At 49.6% G+C, this 18,099-nt stretch overlaps 4 protein-coding genes and 1 non-coding gene across 5 annotated transcripts; 1 reads left to right on the forward strand and 4 right to left on the reverse strand.

Annotated features, from left to right (window-relative positions):
* Positions 1-265: 265 nt before the first annotated feature.
* SPT16 (FACT complex subunit spt16) lies at positions 266-3,580 on the forward strand (the record flags this gene model as incomplete). Its single annotated transcript, XM_044823352.1, has 5 exons — positions 266-442; positions 503-587; positions 640-761; positions 813-2,421; positions 2,475-3,580. 5 exons carry the CDS (start codon positions 266-268, stop codon positions 3,578-3,580), a joined length of 3,099 nt encoding a protein of 1,032 aa, XP_044681843.1.
* A 969-nt stretch (positions 3,581-4,549) lies between these two features.
* Positions 4,550-6,146, reverse strand: J7337_005678 (uncharacterized protein; the record flags this gene model as incomplete). Its single annotated transcript, XM_044823353.1, has 6 exons — positions 4,550-4,658; positions 4,709-4,871; positions 4,922-5,696; positions 5,764-5,860; positions 5,947-5,983; positions 6,047-6,146. The coding sequence occupies 6 exons, from the start codon at positions 6,144-6,146 to the stop codon at positions 4,550-4,552; spliced, it is 1,281 nt and encodes a 426-aa protein (XP_044681844.1).
* Positions 6,147-6,870: 724 nt separating this feature from the next.
* On the reverse strand, positions 6,871-6,952 carry J7337_005679. The gene has a single exon. It is a non-coding gene; the product is annotated as a tRNA-Ser (tRNA).
* Positions 6,953-7,757: 805 nt separating this feature from the next.
* J7337_005680 (uncharacterized protein) lies at positions 7,758-11,261 on the reverse strand (the record flags this gene model as incomplete). The annotated part of the gene is made up of 2 exons (XM_044823354.1): positions 7,758-8,511; positions 8,563-11,261. 2 exons carry the CDS (start codon positions 11,259-11,261, stop codon positions 7,758-7,760), a joined length of 3,453 nt encoding a protein of 1,150 aa, XP_044681845.1.
* Positions 11,262-14,227: 2,966 nt separating this feature from the next.
* Positions 14,228-16,816, reverse strand: J7337_005681 (uncharacterized protein; the record flags this gene model as incomplete). The annotated part of the gene is made up of 1 exon (XM_044823355.1): positions 14,228-16,816. The coding sequence occupies one exon, from the start codon at positions 16,814-16,816 to the stop codon at positions 14,228-14,230; it is 2,589 nt and encodes an 862-aa protein (XP_044681846.1).
* Between the last annotated feature and the right edge of the window lie 1,283 nt (positions 16,817-18,099).

Below are 18,099 nucleotides of genomic sequence, written 5' to 3' on the forward strand. Positions count from 1 at the left end.
CCGCAGTTACTTCTTCAGGCTGCAAGGTATTCGTTCACCATACTTAAGCACCTTGAATAAGGCACACCTACCTACCTACCTTAGTAGCTTACTTGCATCATCAGTCACCCAAGGAACGCGTTGCGGGACATCACGTGACAGGGAGCTCCAGCTTGGATCATTAACGCGACCTCACTTTTTCTCGCGTCGTCGCAACCTCCCGTCATCAGCTCTTCATTCCTTCAGCTTCCCCCCGTCACTCTAGATCACGATTCCATCAGAAACGATGGCCGAGATCAAGATTGACAGCAAGCTCTTCCAGGAGCGCATCTCCCACTTTGTCACTGCCTGGAAGAATGACCTGCGCTCCAAGGATGGCCTGTTCAACGGCGCTCAGTCCCTCATTGTGATGATGGGCAAAGTTGAAGAGATCCCTGAATTTCACAAGAACAATGCGATTCACGTATGCGATACCACGGCGACTCGAAACGAATGCCAGATGCATGCACTAACAATATCTTAGTTCTGGCTTCTTGGATACGAGTTTCCGACGACCCTTATGTTGTTCACCCTGGACACGTTGTACATCCTCACAACAGCAAAGAAAGGTGCGACCGCATTTCTGCCTGCGCGAATGACTCATACTAAAATCAATTCTAGCCAAGCATCTCGAACAGCTGAAAGGGGGCCGATTTCCAATCGAAGTCCTTGTGCGAGGCAAGGATGCCGCCGAAAACGAGAAGCTCTTCATCAAGCTTGCCGACAAGATTAAGGAGGCAGGAGTAAGTCGCCTGAAGTGTCATTGTCGTTCAGTTCTAACAAATGCATTTCAGAACAAGGTCGGCACCATTGCCAAAGACACCTCCCGAGGACCCTTCGTCGATGAGTGGAAGAAGCTCTTCAACGATCAGGGCAAGGATGTGACCCAGGTCGACATTTCCGCCGCCCTTTCTACCTACGCCTTTGCCGTAAAGGACGAGAGCGAACTCCGAGCCATGCGAACCGCCTCCAAGGCTTGTGTTGCCTTGATGACCCCCTACTTCCTTGACGAAATGTCCAACATCCTCGATGCCGAGAAGAAAGTCAAACACTCCGCACTCGCCGACAAGGTCGATAAGAAGCTCGACGACAACCAATTCTGGAAGACAGTCGAGTTGCCTAGCAAGGGCAAACTTCCCTCGGACCTCGATCCCGCTCAGTTGGACTGGATTCTGGGACCTTCGATCCAGAGCGGTGGCAAGTACGATCTTCGATTTGCCGGTGAACCCAACGACGAAAACCTTCACGCGAACATCATCATTGCCGCCATGGGGCTTCGGTACAAGTCTTACTGTTCTACCATCGCCCGAACCTACCTCGTCGACCCCAACAAGTCTCAGGAGAGCAACTATAAGCTTCTTACTCTCATCCACAACACTATCATCAAGGAGATTCGTGATGGTATGACAGCGAAGGAGGTTTATGGCAGGGCCATCAGCATTATAAAGAGCAAGAAGCCAGACATGGAGAAGCATTTCCTAAAGAACGTTGGTTGGGGTATCGGATTAGAGAACAAGGATCCTACTTTGATTCTCAACGCCAAGAACCAGCGGGTTCTGAAGGACGGTATGACTCTCATCATCAATACTGGATTCCAAGACATCGAGAACCCGTCCCCCCAGGATAAGAACAGCAAGATCTATGCGCTCGTCCTGACCGACACCATACGAGTCACTTCGGCAGAGCCCGTGGTGTTCACGGCTGAGGCCCCAACAAGCGCCGATGCTAACTCGTTTTTCTTCAAGGATGATGAAGAAGCAGAGCCTGCCCCTAAGAAGGAGAAGAAGGACTCGCGAGTTGGCGCCGTTGCGACCAAGAATATCACAAGCACAAGACTTCGCTCAGAACGCACAACCCAAGTCGCTAACGACGACCTTGAGAAGAAGCGACGGGAGCATCAGAAGGAACTTGCAGCGAGAAAGCAAAGGGAGGGTCTCGCCAGGTTTTCAGAATCCACGAGTGGCCAGAACGGTGGCGAGGTCAAGAAGTTCAAGCGTTTCGAGTCTTACAAGAGAGACAATCAGTTTCCCAGCAAGATCAAGAACCTCGAGGTTGTCGTCGATATCAAGAACAACACAGTCGTTTTACCCATCATGGGCCGCCCTGTTCCTTTCCACATCAACACTATCAAGAACGCGAGTAAAAGCGACGAGGGTGACTGGGCATTCTTGCGTATCAATTTCCTATCCCCTGGCCAGGGTGTAGGCCGAAAGGATGACCAGCCCTTCGAAGATGCATCGGCGCACTTCGTTCGAAGTTTGACCTTCCGATCGTCTGATGGTGAGAGATACAATGAAATAGCGACTCAGATCTCCAACATGAAGCGCGATGTGGTTAAGAAGGAGCAGGAAAAGAAGGACATGGAGGATGTCGTCGAGCAGGACAAACTCGTCGAGATAAGGAGTAAGTCAAAGCTGAAGATGCTTTTGGATCAGTCGATGCTAACCATTACCCAGACCGACGACCGGCTGTGCTGGACAACGTTTACATCCGTCCAGCCATGGAAGGCAAGAGGGTACCAGGCAAGGTCGAGATTCACCAGAACGGTATACGATATATCTCGCCCCTCAACGCACAGCACCGAGTGGATATACTGTTTTCCAACGTCAAGCACCTGTTTTTTCAACCTTGTCAGCACGAGTTGATTGTCATCATTCACATTCATCTCAAGGACCCGATCATTGTTGGCAACAAGAAGAAGACGAAGGATGTTCAGTTCTACCGAGAAGCCACAGACATTCAGTTCGATGAGACGGGTAACCGCAAGCGAAAGTACCGTTATGGTGACGAGGATGAGTTCGAGGCAGAACAAGAGGAACGACGTCGCAGAGCCGAGTTGGATCGACTGTTCCAAGGCTTTGCTCAGAAGATTGCCGAGGCTGGCCGCAACGAAGGCATCGAGGTCGACATGCCTGTTCGTGACCTTGGTTTCCATGGTGTGCCATTCCGAAGCAATGTCTTTGTGCAACCTACCACGGACTGCCTCATTCAGGTTGTCGAGCCTCCTTTTATGGTCATTACCATTGAGGAAGTTGAGATTGCCCACCTGGAACGTGTTCAGTTCGGCCTGAAGAACTTTGATATGGTCTTTGTCTTCAAGGATTTTACACGGCCCCCTTACCACGTCAACACCATCCCCGTCGAGTTCCTTGACCAGGTCAAGGAATGGCTCGACTCCTCGGATATCGCCTACACAGAAGGTCCTCTTAACCTCAACTGGCCAACTATCATGAAGACAGTCACTGCAGACACCCACCAGTTCTTTGCTGATGGTGGTTGGTCTTTCTTGCAAGCTGACTCTGACGATGATGATGGCGAGGGTGAGTCTGAGCAAGAATCGGCCTTTGAGATGGACGAGGACGAATTCGATGAGGAGTCTGAATCAAGTGACGAAGGATCCGATTTTGGCAGCAATGCAAGCGATGACGACGAAGATGCAGAGCTCGACAGTGACGAAGAGGGTGAGGATTGGGATGAGCTCGAGCGCAAGGCCAAGAAGCGCGATCGTGAGAGTGCCATGGAAGATGAAGACCGAGGAGGCAAGAAGAAGCGCAAGCGCTAAATGGTGACATAATGACTGGGTTTCTGGGTGAGAAGGCGATGTTTCTTTTTGGGCGTGAACTTAGGATGAGGGGACGCTGGCTGGTTGCTTCACCATTTGTACTAAAAACATACAATTTTCCTACTTGGTTTTCACGTTTAGCTGCAGGCCCTCGAGTTCCTTCAACGGCACATGTAGGCTGCAGAACATCATATCTCAAATAGCTGGTCTGGTAAGGATTTTTTTTTTTATAGTTCCTTCGCTCGGCGATATCGATATCGATATAGTCAGGATGGGTCGAGGGCAGTCGTATCAGACACAATAAGATAATTCATGATTTTGAGCGATTTTACATTGTAATTCTTCGGCGTCATATCATTCTTGGTCTGTGATAACCCACACCTTAGAGGCAGCATAGTATCCAATCTATGGCTAAACGTCAGATCGTGTGATGGGACTCGAGAGTATTTAGATACTTCAATTCATTCTATCCTTATTCCCGAGTCGCAACGCGCCCAAACTCCCTACCCATATAAGATAAGCACGAAGCCAACATGATTCTTGCTCTTCCTCTTTTCCCTTTCGTTGTATCTTGTTCAAAAGGACAGGTACCTGCTGGGTAAAGAGGCACACGAAGCCGACATAGCTGGCACACATGTAAGAGACCAACGTTTGATGATGTAAGTCTCCCGAAACCAAAAGTAAAGCAACAGTCGGAGGCCGCAAAAAAGAGTAGTCGTACAAAAACACAACGAGACGTATAATGGAGAAACGTGACTAGCAAATATGATCAAAAGCACTCTCTCAAAACGGCATCTACTAGCCTTTGAGTACTAAATAACTCATCTCCTTGATGGTAAACGTGACCTAGGACGGTGCAGATCAGGGAGGAACCAGGGGACCACCCGATGCACTGGGCGGTGATCTGAAAGACGCAGGAGATGGGCTCCTAGGAGCTGCGAGAAGAGCGCGCGAATCGTCGCGAGCTGTCTAAGCTTCGCCAGGACGGAGTTCGCGACCCGAAGCGGCGGCAGTGCTAGGACCAGACTTTGCACCAGGGGCATTATTCCACGAGAGATAAGTGTGATCTCCAAGTTTTCTATCATGGATTTAGCATAAGGTCAACGACAGTCAGTCTGGGGAACAAACCTGGGGCGGATGAGATGAGTAACTGTAAACACGGTGCCGAGAACAATACAAACACCGCCGACAACAACGTAGGCAATGCCAAGGAAAGGATTGCGTCCTCCAATAACGGTTCGAGTAGAAATGATGACGGACTTGGTGCCCTTGTACTTGAGAGTCGGGAAGCCTATATGGAGGTCAGATATGCTTGCTCAACATGAGGGAGCAAAGACTTACGGTAGTCAATCACCAGATCATAGGTTCCAGACCACATAGCCTGAGTGTCGTTACGCTGGTACAGTTTGCTGAAAGTAGGAAGACCAGCCGTCCGCATCCAGACCTGGAAAGCCTCCCATTCCTTGAGATTAGGAGGAGGCGTGTCCTTAGTGTATCCATTGGGGTAGCGATCGTGCCAGTTAGGAGGGGGGACTATGTCAGTGTAGTTGTACGAGGTTTTGCCGTAGAGATCTTTGTCACTGTCCCACGAGATGCCCGTGTTGTTTTGCATATGGTATACCCACGTATCATTGCTGCTGGCCTTGGGAGGGTTCGAGAGCACGGGGCTGGAGAAGGTATCGTTGAACATGGAGTTGGCGATCAATCCACAGGGATAGTAAGGCTTGCTGCCCTCACCATACAGGGGAGTACAGTCCGAGTTCTTAATGTCGCTGTAAGATCGCTTGTGGCCCTTGAGCTGGTCGGTATCGAAGGAGAGGACATATCGGCGATGGTTCTGGTAGAAGTTGGTGAGGTGGTAGTAGAAGAGAACAGGCGGGCCCATCTCCTCTGGAATGGTGAACTTGAGATGGCATCGAGGGTTCGAGACGCTGACGCCGTTGTCGAGCTTAACGGTGACGTTGTCCTCCTTGGCCCACTGTGCATTCACTGAAGTGTTGGAACTCTTGAACGCGGTGCTGACAGCACTGCCGGGCATTCCCCTGAAGCCGCCGCCGTCCTTGAGGGTGGGAGCTTTTTCAATGCAATCGGTGTAGTCAAGTCGGATTTCTTGGACCTAGGTTTGCGCATTAGAATTGGGTTTGGCGGGTAGAGTCTAACGAGACGAATCAAGGGTGTTGTACCTGAGCGCTCGCGTATAGAAGAGCACCGCCGATGGGAGCGAATATAATGCCGATGGCGAAGAAGAGAGGCAGGACGGTCTTTGGTGTGAGGATGGGCCTGTCGCAAGGTATCAATCAGTATCGAGGGGGCGATTGAGTAAACGGGATGAGGGTAAGGTAGGTAGGTAGGTAGTCATGACATACTGCCAGGCCTTTAGACGCTGTTGTCGAAAGGCAGTATCTACGAGACATCAATTAGTATGAATTCTCTCCGGCATCGCGCGCATCCCTGAGGCACACTCACTCGCAGGGCGACGGCTCTTCTTCTTGTCCGGCTGCTTCGGGCCATCATTTGAATCGATGGAATCAGTGTGGTCGATGCCACGAGGCTGCTCGTCGGCCATTGTATCGTCGTCAGAATTATTGAATGGCCTTTGATTCCTCTTGCGCGATGTGAGGGTATTTTTGTCGATAGAGAGAGTCGATATGTGAAGGGGGGGGAAAAGATGCGACTTATGGATGAAGCTGACGGGGATAGGATGGATGTGGATGTGGATGGTTGGAACGGTCGCGCTGTGGCTCGTGAAGCCTTACGTGTGTGCCCGTGTTGAAGAGGTACGTACCTCTAGCTCCTGATTGCCCGCCTCCTTCAAATTCCTATCACATCCCAGATGTCAAGGACTTCACTATTGTAGGGCAATGGAGTTTAGTTTGAGGTGACTTCAAAGCAGGCAGGCCCTGGACTATGAACTTTTATTCATTTGCTACGTTCTTACCAGAAGTTGAAGTTTCTTCGTCTGCAAGTCCATGATTATGAAATGTACCCTGCCCAGGTACCTACCTACCTAGGTAATAAAATGACACCTCTAGTGGCTTATGCGATGCGCTACAACGGAGTCGGCGGTGCTTTCGGACCCCGTTGGTTAGGAGTCTTTCGGGGTAAAAGACCCCTGAAATATTCCCTCCATTAGTGAGATGGCCAGGCTAGGTAGGTAGCCAGGTATAAATCAAGTACCTACGGAGTAGTAGCCATAAGATAGAAAGCAGGTATTATTATATATGAAGATATCGAAAAAAGAAATATTTACACAACTCAAGTTTAATATTAAAAAAATAAAAATGAAACACCGACGCAGGCCTGATTCGAACAGACGCCTCCGAAGAGAATAGATTTCTAGTCTATCGCATTAGACCACTCTGCCACTGCGCCTTTTCGGGTGAGACTATCACTTTAGCATTGCGTTCAAGTTCCCTCTGAAATTTGACATCCTGTAGTAGTCTCAGCAACTTGGCTCTGGCACAGGCGATGCAAACAATCAGGTAGATAGCTGTCCCAATTTTACCACTGCGCTCCATTGGTTTCAACATGTCACAACGAGCAGATGCACCGAGTCATACAACGTGTCTAGTGACGAATTTCTGTTCTTCCTTCGTCACAGTATTATGCGTATATATATAATTACATGAGTATGTATATACGCCTCTTCTTTCTTCTTTCTTCTCTCCTCTGTCTTCTTTTCCTCGTATGCCTCCTCTTGTGATGCTGTAACTGGCACCACGTTTGTATTCCATTTCCAGTATCCGCAAACATGTACAAATGACAACTATAATAGGTCAAAACGTGTACGCCTATATACGTGTGCGCCGATCAACTGTATGTGACGGCAAACCCCAGAAATACGATCAAAAATAGAATATAGAGAGGTCGCGATGCTCGTCAACGTGCGTGACCAATAACCCGAACAAGCCAAAAAGACACGGGGGCGGTTCTTTTCCCGATCCGTTTTTCCCTAGAAAATTTTGATAAGAAAAATGCTCAAACTCCAGCAAAGACAATTCCTCCCGCTAGACTTTTGCAACTTGAAACAAATAGGTAAGAGATGTATGTTGGTTGAGATGGTGTATGGGGATCTTCGTCCCTTGAGTATGATATGTCTGTCTTCAGTACGAGTCACCTTCGCTCGTATTCCTAGCTGTGGCTTCTGCAGGTGCACAGCAAACCAGGGATAAAGCGCTCATCCATGTTTCTCTCGAGGTGCACCGTTCTCGCCCTCCTTGTGTGGCTGAATGGCATTGCCATTCGTTCTAGCTTTCGGTTTCAGCGAAGAAGAGCGCTTTTCGTCTTCCGGCTCCTCCGGGATTGTTGCAAACTTCTTCAGCACTTGTTTAAGGGCCGGCCGTCTGATAGGTTTGGCAAGAAACTCGTCCATACCCGAGTCAATGCATTCTTTCACATTACTCTCCTCTGAGAAGGCTGTCAAAGCAACGATGGGGGATGTGTAGCCCATCTCACGGATAAGCCGAGTGCTTTGCAGCCCATCAAGGTTGGGCATTTGGACGTCCATGAAGATCACGTCAAACGCTTGGTTCTTCTCCATTGTTGCTTTCACCAGATCGTAGGCCTCTTGGCCATCCTTCGCAATAGTCACATCGTAGACGTCCTCGAGTTTCAGCATGCGGCTGACAACTTCGATGTTGGTTGAGTTATCATCGGCTACCAGAACGCGTAGCCTGCCTTGGCCACCCTTACTGGCAATGGCCCGATCAATCTCAGCCATCTTCTGTTCTGCACTCTTGATAGATGGAGGGTCAGCAGCGAAGTATGGCTGGCTTAGCCCGACCAGTCGAGGTTGTGGGTTGAGGGCACCGGCTGACTTGGTTTCAGCTGCAGGTTTCGGGGCACCAGGAGCAACGCGCTGTGGCTCTATGTCGCTAGCATCTACGCTTGCTGGGCGGGATTTCACACTGCTCGATGCAGTGCTGGAAGTTCTGGATCTAACTATTAGTAACTTTGTAGCGATTTCGCTGGTGCACACTTACCGATCCTTCACGTATTTTAGCGGAATCTGCATAGTGAAGATTGTGCCGACGCCCACAGTGCTACGCAGGCTGATAGAACCACCCATGAGGCCTGCTAGCTGGTGGCAGATACTCAATCCCAATCCAGTACCACCAAATTTCTTGCTCAGACCCAGATCTCCTTGGACAAAGGGCTCAAAAACCTTTTGCTGCATATGTTCAGGTATGCCGGGGCCAGTGTCCTGTACTTCAAATTCGAACACATACGACTTCGCACCTGGTGGAGGGGGCGTAGGGGATCGCTCTCGAACCAGGACATGAGGGGTTGCCTTTGGGTCCATAGGGTTGATGGACAAGGCAGTTCCCGTGCCCTTGAACTTCGGGATCGAGTTTCGGTTTCCTGAGCCTCCTGAGTTTGCTGAGCTGGCGCTTCCACGTTGTCGAGGACGCCCAGTTCGTGAGTTGTTCCGCGAGTTCTTCGATAGCGATGATGTACGGCTTTCATTCTCAACAACGGTTTCTGCTTCTCCGAGACACTTGATGCGGACTGAGACGCTGCCATTGTGAGGCGTAAACTTCAAACTGTTGCTCACCAAATTTATGATGACCTGAAGTATTCGGTGTTGATCGCCCCATAGACACATGTCTTTCAGTCTTCCAGTTCCATAGGGGCCAAGTGCTGGTAATCTTGTCTCCCCATTTGTTCTGTCTGGACTTGTGCTAATGTCGATATTGTCGGAGCTGATAAACTCTACCGAGAAGTTGATCTTTCCTTCTCGAACCTGCTTGTCGAAAATGGTCAAAATCTGTGATCTGATGTCGGCCAGTCGGAATTCCCTCAGTTCAAGGTTGAGCTGCTGGCCAATCTGGTTCTTGGAGAAGCTCAACAAGTCCTCCAAGAGATGAAGCAGCAAGTCGCCGGATTTGTAGAGTGTCTTTAGGGATTGCTTAATCCTAACGATGTCGTTCTCTTCCATGCATACGGCACACATGCCAAGGATGCCGTTCAGGGGCGTCTTCAGTTCGTGGGAAATGTTGGCAATGAAAAGCGTCTTGCTCTCATTAGCCGCCTCCGCTGCCTTCTTGCTCTCCTCCAACTCCCTTGTTCGTTCTGCCACCTTGACCTCAAGGGAAAGATATTGTTTTACCAGTTCGTCACTCATATCGTTGAAGGTTCGTGTCAGCTCAGTTAGCTCATCCGTAACAAAGTGCTTCCGGTCATCAACCTTTGCAGGGATTTTGAACATTCGGCGGGCAATATCTCGATTTGAACTCGGTCCATTCGACTTTCCTTGCATTTTTCGAATGAATTTCGCTATTGGCCCTCGTTTTTTGGATCGTCGTGATATCCCTCCAGAACTTGGAATCTCCTCTCCGAACTCGGAATCCGAATCGATAAATGAGTCTTCATATCCTGGGGGATTGATTGACTTTTCTGTGGCCGCTTTGAGTTTTCGAATGGGCAACACGCTAAGGTGAGCACATGGAATGACCAGCAAGGCTATCAAGCCGACAGTACCGAACACGGTGCCAAGCAGGATGTTCCGCAAAGTGTTGATCGGCTTATAAGCTTCTGATCTGGCTTTCTCGACGATAACAGTCCAGTTTGCCAGAGGAGTTTGCGTTCGAGCAAATCCAACTGCGACACGGGCGTCTTGTTCGTTGTGTGTGTTGAGGAGAGCGCTGGCGTTATTGACAGTATCATAATGTTTTGTGAACGAATCGAACGCTGCTGGGTAATACTTGACAGGAAATGCTCTATTACCAGTCTCGCTGACAAACTGATGAACATTATGACGATCCTTTTGTCCTTCCGGATTCTTAGGAGGAAGGACAAATTTGACCATCACATTACCAAATTCGTCACGGTTGGGAGTGTATGTCGCATTGCTGGCGGGCTGAGTTTTGTTAAAACGATTTGACCGATCAGTAGGGCCAATGAGTAGGACGGTACCCGTCTTTCCCAATCCTTCACGAGAATCCTGAACGGCGGTGAGTGACTCGGCAAGCGTAACCACAGTCATGTAGCCAAGGATAAAGGTATCGTTGTTGTCCCGAACAGGAATTGTTACGGAAAGGAGAGCGGCACTCTCATTGAGAACTAGTGGCCCCAGCAATAAGCCACCATCGCGGGCAATCCTAACATCTGGGAATGCTTGCGCTGCAAAAGCTGTTGTGTTATTGCGCTGAGAACTTGGCCGATCAAGATTGATATATGTGAGATTAGGGAAAAGAGTTGGTGGGTAGCCCTCATCAGTATCGCCGAGTCGTATCTCGGAGCCAGTTGAACTGCCGTAGGGCAGAATGATCTCGGGTGCAGAAAGGGAGGTCACGTTGAGTAAACCGCCATTGGAAGCGCCCGTGTCATTCCTCGAATATAGCCTTACTTGCAACAGACCAGAACTGGTGCTGACAGCAAGTGCGCTCTCAAGATCTTCGCGGGCATCTTCCCAGTTTCGGTCACCAGTATTGTAGAAATTTGTGAATGCTGTTTGAACGAGAATTCGAGAAGAAATGGTCATGGCAATGGTCTCAATTAGGCCGAGCTCTGCAGAGATCCGGGATGCTTTGAGGGAAGCTGTGAGCTGCAGACCCTCGCGCTCGATGTCGACTACAAAGCGATTGACATAGATCCATGTTGGAATGGAGACAACGGCGAGGGAGATGAGAACGGCAAGAAGAACGAGGGCTGCAAGCTGCTCACGAATGGCGATCCTCATGGTAGGCAGGCTAGAAGAAAGAATTAGAGGGTCGAGCGCGACGAAGCGGCATCGTCGGTTGCGTTGGGACGGTCAAGTGCAAGGCGCAAACGAAGGAGGTCGTGCTGAAAAGCTGAACTGGAATTAGAGCCAGTTGAAGTTGCGGAGGCTCGCCCTGAGCGCCTTGATCTTGAAAAGTCGGCTCGACGTCAAGGATGGGGATCGTGCTCCGTCTTCACTGGTGGTCGCTATGGCCGTCGCCTAGAATTACTCGAGATGTCTCGATGTCTCGTCGTGGGGAGACTTGATGGTTGTGGATCGTTGATCGACAAACACAGCCAAGGGAGGCGAAAGCTGTAGTGAGACTGTGGTGTGCTGACTCGGCCTTCCCGGGGATTGGTAACTGTCTCGACAGAAGGATAAGGTCTGGAATAAGGTTGGAGTGTCCTCCTACAAACGTCGGCTCTATATGCTGGGTAAGTACTCGATCATTTGCTGGTTCAGACTGAAAGGAGGGTGAGTCGTGCGAGTGCGTGCGAAGTCGCAGCTGCAGCTGGCGGATACACAAAGACAACCCAGGGCCGGGGATGTAAGAGCTGGGGAGATGGATTATGGATGGAGATTGGGGAGGAGAGTGGTGTTGGAAACGGTAGCGATCGGCGGAGTCTCTTGGGGGGATGCGTGGGTACTAAGTTGTCTGGGCCACTAGGCCATTCTGTAGTATGTATGAACTGTCGCATGGAGTGGTAAAAGCTTGGTTCCCTGGAGGAGCCGACGCGTGGAGCAGAGGCTCAATAAACGGCTGTTGTAAGAACGTACATGAATTCGTTGCCGCGACTTGGATTTTGAGGCAATGTCCAATTCTTTGAGGACTGGTTGGGTCAAGTCCAAATCCTTGGTGTGAATCAATATCGGGAACTCGAGAATGCGGAATTGCCCTGGAGCTCGAGAGAAACTGGAGCTGAATCAATAATACTGTTTAGGTTGTTACCAGACCGAGCGGGTCGCGCAGGATACGCATGTCGACTACACATCAGGTACAGACAGAATAAGCTACGAGCTGTTGGCCCGTTTCGTGGATTTCTGGCTGGTCTTTTGATGTTGCTAGTGGTCAAGCCACTCAGAAACCTAAACCACAACCAGGATCCATCTATATCATGCAATATCCAGGATGCATATCTATCCATCAGCATGCAGCAGACGGCATTCAGTCTCTCTTTACTTGGGTGCAGTGCAGACTCAGCATCAGCCATCATGAAGGAATATTGGCAACCGACAACTCTTGCGCATGCATTACCCCCCTTGGCGATAAGTGCTTATTGGACTTTTGACAAACAAACTCCATACTAGATTGAGTTCGGCTACGGGTGATGGACATGGGCATGTTGGTTAAAGAAAGTGATCGTCCACAACCCGGCCGATCGCGTACATTGATCAACAACGAGGAAGGCCCTTTAAGAGAAACAACGAATGCACGGACATGGCACATTGAACCATTGGATTGGACGGGATGAGTTTCTAGCGAACCGGCTTCAGCCATCAACGGGTGGAATTTGATGGATGAATGCGACGCGCGACACGGTGATTACCGCTGACAGCCCGGGCCAGCTGAGAAATGGGGAATTTTTGTTAATAAATAAGGTTTGTCTGACCAGCCCAAGTGTAGAGTCTACATAAAGTCAATCTTGCGGAGTGCAAGTATAGAGGCAGAGAGAGGGTTTGAGGATGCCATCTGCAGACGAGCTTTGGTCGGTCAACGTTGGATCTTATATTAAGCATACCTAGTTATGCCATGCATTGCATGTTCCGTCAAATGAATGCTGCTGTGGATTCTGTTTGAAACGTCCGATCCACTAATCTCCATGGCAAATTCACTGTCACTGTCAATTCAACGGACGGTAAAGTCGACCGACGTGCCTGGAACTGTTGCGAATAGCGCAACGAGCAGCCCGACCGGCTTTTGTTAGGCTCGTCTTTAGTCAGGGCACTTTTCCTAGGCTGGTGTTAGTGCCTCAGTCCCTTGGGAACTATCTCATCTCAAGATTGAATAGATAAAAAAAGAAGAAAAGTTGGTCACGGACATTACGGCTCTGATGGGCTCTCTACTCCGTCGTTTAATTTAATTTCCACGGCCGGCCCATGAAGAAGCAGACCCCGGATAAAAACGAGAGAATTAGTGGGGTCCTCAGCCAAGCTTTCTTTTAATTCTTAGATCTGAGTTTCGAGGCTGGATCGACAGCAACTTTTGCTTGGGACGGACGATCCACTTTGAAAGGTACCTCTAAATGTTATGATACGATCCATAGGGTCCAGACTTTTTTGCATAACCCTATCAGAGGCCAAACCCGGCACCATAATCTGTGGATAACTCCTCATGATAAGCACAAGGATCATATCCGTTAGAGACTGCTCTTGGAGTGCATTCATCCATTCCAACGTCAACAGAGGGAATGGGATGGGATGGAATGCAGCGACGTTGCGTTTGTATAACCTACCAGCCTACTCCGTATACCTACTTACTTACCTAACTAGGTAGTTTCGCATAGCCAGCATGTCGACCGCCTCATTCCAGTAGAGAAACCCCTCAAATAAGCCACCACCTCCCCCAATGCCACTGAGCCAACTGTCATGTCACTCTGCCGTAGCCTAGTTTCATCTTCAACAACCCGAGTTACGGACGGGAGTAGTCTATTTGTTGTTGTTGGCGTTTGTTCAAGAGTACTCCGTACTCCATGCATAATCCCTGGTACTGTACCCAGGACTGCGGGTTTCGCCAACGCCCTGCCCTGTCCATGTTAAAGCATCATTTCAACAGCTTCGTACCCCATTGTTGTCACACTGGGCATCAAATGTTTCAGCTGACAGGGAAGATGAATTGATCGATACGTACGTGCAGAAAGCCCGGCCGAAGAAGATGCCAGGTTTTCAATCTATTAGCTAATATCCATCTCCTCATCAAATGTCAACGAGGTCATCGTCAGTCAGCTTCAGTATCGCTCCATAACCCACTGTCTCCGCTCATCAACTCCCATCTCCTCCAAAATAGCTGTCTCTGCCTTCTTGATATCGATGAATCTCTCAGCAACTTCAGCTCCAAGTAGTTCAGCCAGCTCTTCGTCTTCACCCAGCGCTGCAAGCGCCTCTTGTATACTCCTAGGCAATCTCGCACTTATGTTGAGCTCTTCTCTCTCCAACAAGGACAGCACTGCAGGGTCCTTGGCGCAGTCTTTCCAAACCAGCTCCTCCTCGTCAGCAACGCCCTTTGTACCCGCTAATAGGATCGCCGCAAGCGATAAGTAGGGGTTGGCAAGTCCGTCGATACACTTGATCTCCCAATGACTACCCTCGATCTTGCGTAGTGGCACTTCACGGTTCTGAGTACCCCATGTCACCCAAGTCCCGCCGGCCCAGCAGCCGTCCACAACACGTTCGTAACTGATCATACTGCTGTACGTAAACGCCGCGATAGCTCGTAGATGCTTCAGGACGCCTGCGTAGAAGGGTTCGTAGACTTGCTTATCCGATCCGATAGGCGATGAGATAGACATGTGCATATGCGCTGCTGTTCCGCATGACATGGCATATGGCTTAGGATGAAGCGTCATGCGGTACCCCTTTGCTGCAGCACAGCTGCTGATGACTTCTCTCGTGTAGAGGAGAGTGTCGACTGCCTCGAGCGCCGATGCCTTGGGCAGAACAAACTCGTACTGTCCATTGGCACTTTCCGGGTGCATCAACTCAATATACACGCCAGCAGCATCGAGCTGTTCAATGGCATCTTCAAGAACCTCAATCACTACTTCATGGTCCAAAGCCCGAGTGACCGACCACATATGTCCATCGCTATCAAGTGGTTCGAATTTGTTCTCATTACCACGGCGAAAGAGCACAAGTTCGATCTCGAAACCGAGCGTAAACTCGAGTCCCTGTTCAGCCGCCTGCTTGAGTGTCTTCTTTAGCAGGGTGCGTGTGCAGAAAGGCGCTGGTGTGCCGTCCTTTTCTTTGAAGTCGCCCATGACACTGATATGCCCCTTGCGAGGACCAAGTCGAAGGCTGCTCAGATCGGGGTGCAATCTATACTCTCCCGTTGGTGTGATGCTATGCACTGGCGAATCTCTCTGGTCGATTCCAAGACCAGCCTTTGTCACTCCGAGTGTCAAGTCTTCGCCGTTCCGCAGCATAGACCAGACGCGGCGCATAGGAATTGCTCTTGCTCGGGACATTGCGATGAAGTCAGTCCAAGTTACCCGCAAGAATCTCGGTTCTTCCTTATTCTTGAGGAATCTGGCCAGTGTCGCAACGTGTGTTTGCTCAGAAGACTCCAGCCCTTGACTCGAGTCCGGCGGCAATGGTTTGAGTTCGAGTTTCAGATCATATAGCTTGTTGGCGTTGTTGAAGAGAATATCTTGGACCAGCTGAGCTGCCTGTGTCCAGGTCATATCTCCCTTGTGGACATAATCCGCCAGCACGGTCTGCAGCACCTCCCGGAGCTGATCCACGGCTATGATGTAAGTCTCCGGGAAGTAATGTCCGTCGGTGCTCCAGAGAATCTTTGATACTGGACAGAGTTCTAGGATTTGTCGGACTACACCTTCTTGTCCCTCACGACTGATAAAGGGGAACACTTCGCCAATGTCAGCGTAGACATTGCTGTAGACATTCGCCAAGTATCCCATTTCACGAGTGAAAGGGTAACTGGCATGGAGGAGAACGATTGGCACCTCTGGGTATGTTTTGATGAACTCCTGTAGATGTGCGGGCGACGATTTGGATAGCGTGATATCGTTATCACCAAGACCAGTGTGGAACTGGATAGGTTTCTTGTGCTCATCCTCACTGTTCTGGATCAAGCCCGCCAGGATGTGCAGGAAGTAATCGTTGAGTGGCTCATGATCAAGTCTCTCGAATGGCTGAGCACCGTCTTCTTTCCTGGTGTCAAAGATGAGCTGGAATTGCTGCATGATAATCTCGAGGTCGGTGACTTGAGTGACGGCGAGGCCTGTTCGATAGCAAATAACAGATTTGAAGCCAACAATTTCCGGGTCATCGAGAGCATCATAGATGGCGTTCATGAAGTTCTCTACAGATCCTGAGAATGCCTCTGAGGGATGTGAAAATTGGCCACAGGCCTTCTCGATGCTGCTCGCTGCAACCTCCTCGATTCGAAGGATGCGCTTGTTGGGGCTTCTTGTATAGACATTGAGCGTGTGGTAAGGCTCGACATCAAGGGGATCGCCCAGAAGATCATCGACCAAGATGTTTTCGATGCCTGACATGCACGTCTTTATCCATTCATCATAGTTTCCCTTTTGCTTTCTGGCGACAGCAGCCTCGACGGCTTCCCAAGTTGTGTCGGTGCCTAGGCGGTTGGCAAGAACCTTTACAGCACGAAGATGTGCCAGACTTGTCTTTGAGTCTTCAATGGCATCTCCGTTGGCCTCGGTGGCGATGCATAGGAGAGGATGTTTTCTTATAGCACTCAGCTTTAGAAGAGGGTGGGCATGGTGATCAATAATAGGTGTTGTGTGAATAACGCTCCAAAGAGCTTCTTCTGTCTCGATTTTTAGGGCGGCCATTTCACTGTCGTTTCTTTGGGAGAGATCTCTGGTACTTGGCGTGGTTTTAAGTCTCTGGTTGAGTACAGAAGAGTCTTTATAAGGTGCTCAGTTGAGTGTACCTGGCGTCGTTACAGATAAGTCTATCATCTGACAAGTCGGCGATGTGATGTGATGAGCGCTCTTACACCTCGTCTCTCTACGAGATACACAGCTCTCGGAGCTCGGAAGTAAGAGCTTCAGAGTAATTTGAGGTTGAACAGAGCCAAGTCAAGGTCGAATGGTATTTGGCGAAATCTGCCACGGTTGGCACACGACAGAGTTGCATAACATAATATAATTGGGTATTATTGCATATACCCTTGCATTCCCTTGTCTCATCTACCTCTCATCTGCTGATTCTTTGACGGGGCATTCGATCGAAGCCGAGCCCAATCAGTTTTGACTTTTCACTATGTAACTCTCGATAGGCCTTGACATCCATGGCAAAAGAAAAACGTGAGAATCCGAGACTTGCAGATATTCGAGCTGTTCTTACTGGTCCATCTTGCATATGGTGAGATCAGGGTAAGCTGGGAATGGTCAACTCCGGCGCTTATTTTGAGTAAGGTAATGTTATAACACTAATGATGCCTGGATTTGTCTCACTTACAAGTCGCTGGAACATCTAAAACTGGTTTAAAAAAAAATAAAAAAAATCCTGCCGATCTTCCAGTGTCGGTTGCGGACGGTGTCACAAGCAAACACCGTGATACTAACGTCGTGTAATGATAAAACATACGGCGTGGATAATTCACCTTCCAATTTGAGAATGATCTCCTCGAGTATAGAGTTTTAAAGCGGCTGCCGTGGAGGAGCTACTGTGTATTTATGTGTAACGTTAATAATATTGGAATCTGTTAGTAATGGCGATGCTCCAGGGTAACTGTGCATGGTAGGTAATTATCCAAGGGAGTCAGTCGCCAGTGTCGAAGGAGTATGCCGTTCAATATCGAATCAACGATACAGTAATTGATCAACTATCTCTAATGTTCAATAACTTCGTGGGGACTAGCCATGTGGTCAGACTGATGATAAGGGAAGCTGCTGTTCCCAGACAAAATGGCATCCCCAACCACGTCTTCAGCCCAACCCCAAACAACGCCCCCATGCTTGTCTCACAAGCGAGAAAACCCAGGATCTCACAGACCGCCAGCAGCCCGAATAGCATCCCGGCTCTCTCCTCCCCCGTCATCCCAACTAACATGGCGCGGCAGAGCGTAGGTAGACCCGAGCCCAGTGCCGACACGGCTAGGCCTGCAATG

Source organism: Fusarium musae, chromosome 4 (assembly GCF_019915245.1).
Source record: "Fusarium musae strain F31 chromosome 4, whole genome shotgun sequence".
NCBI classification, from domain to species: Eukaryota; Fungi; Ascomycota; class Sordariomycetes; order Hypocreales; family Nectriaceae; genus Fusarium; species Fusarium musae.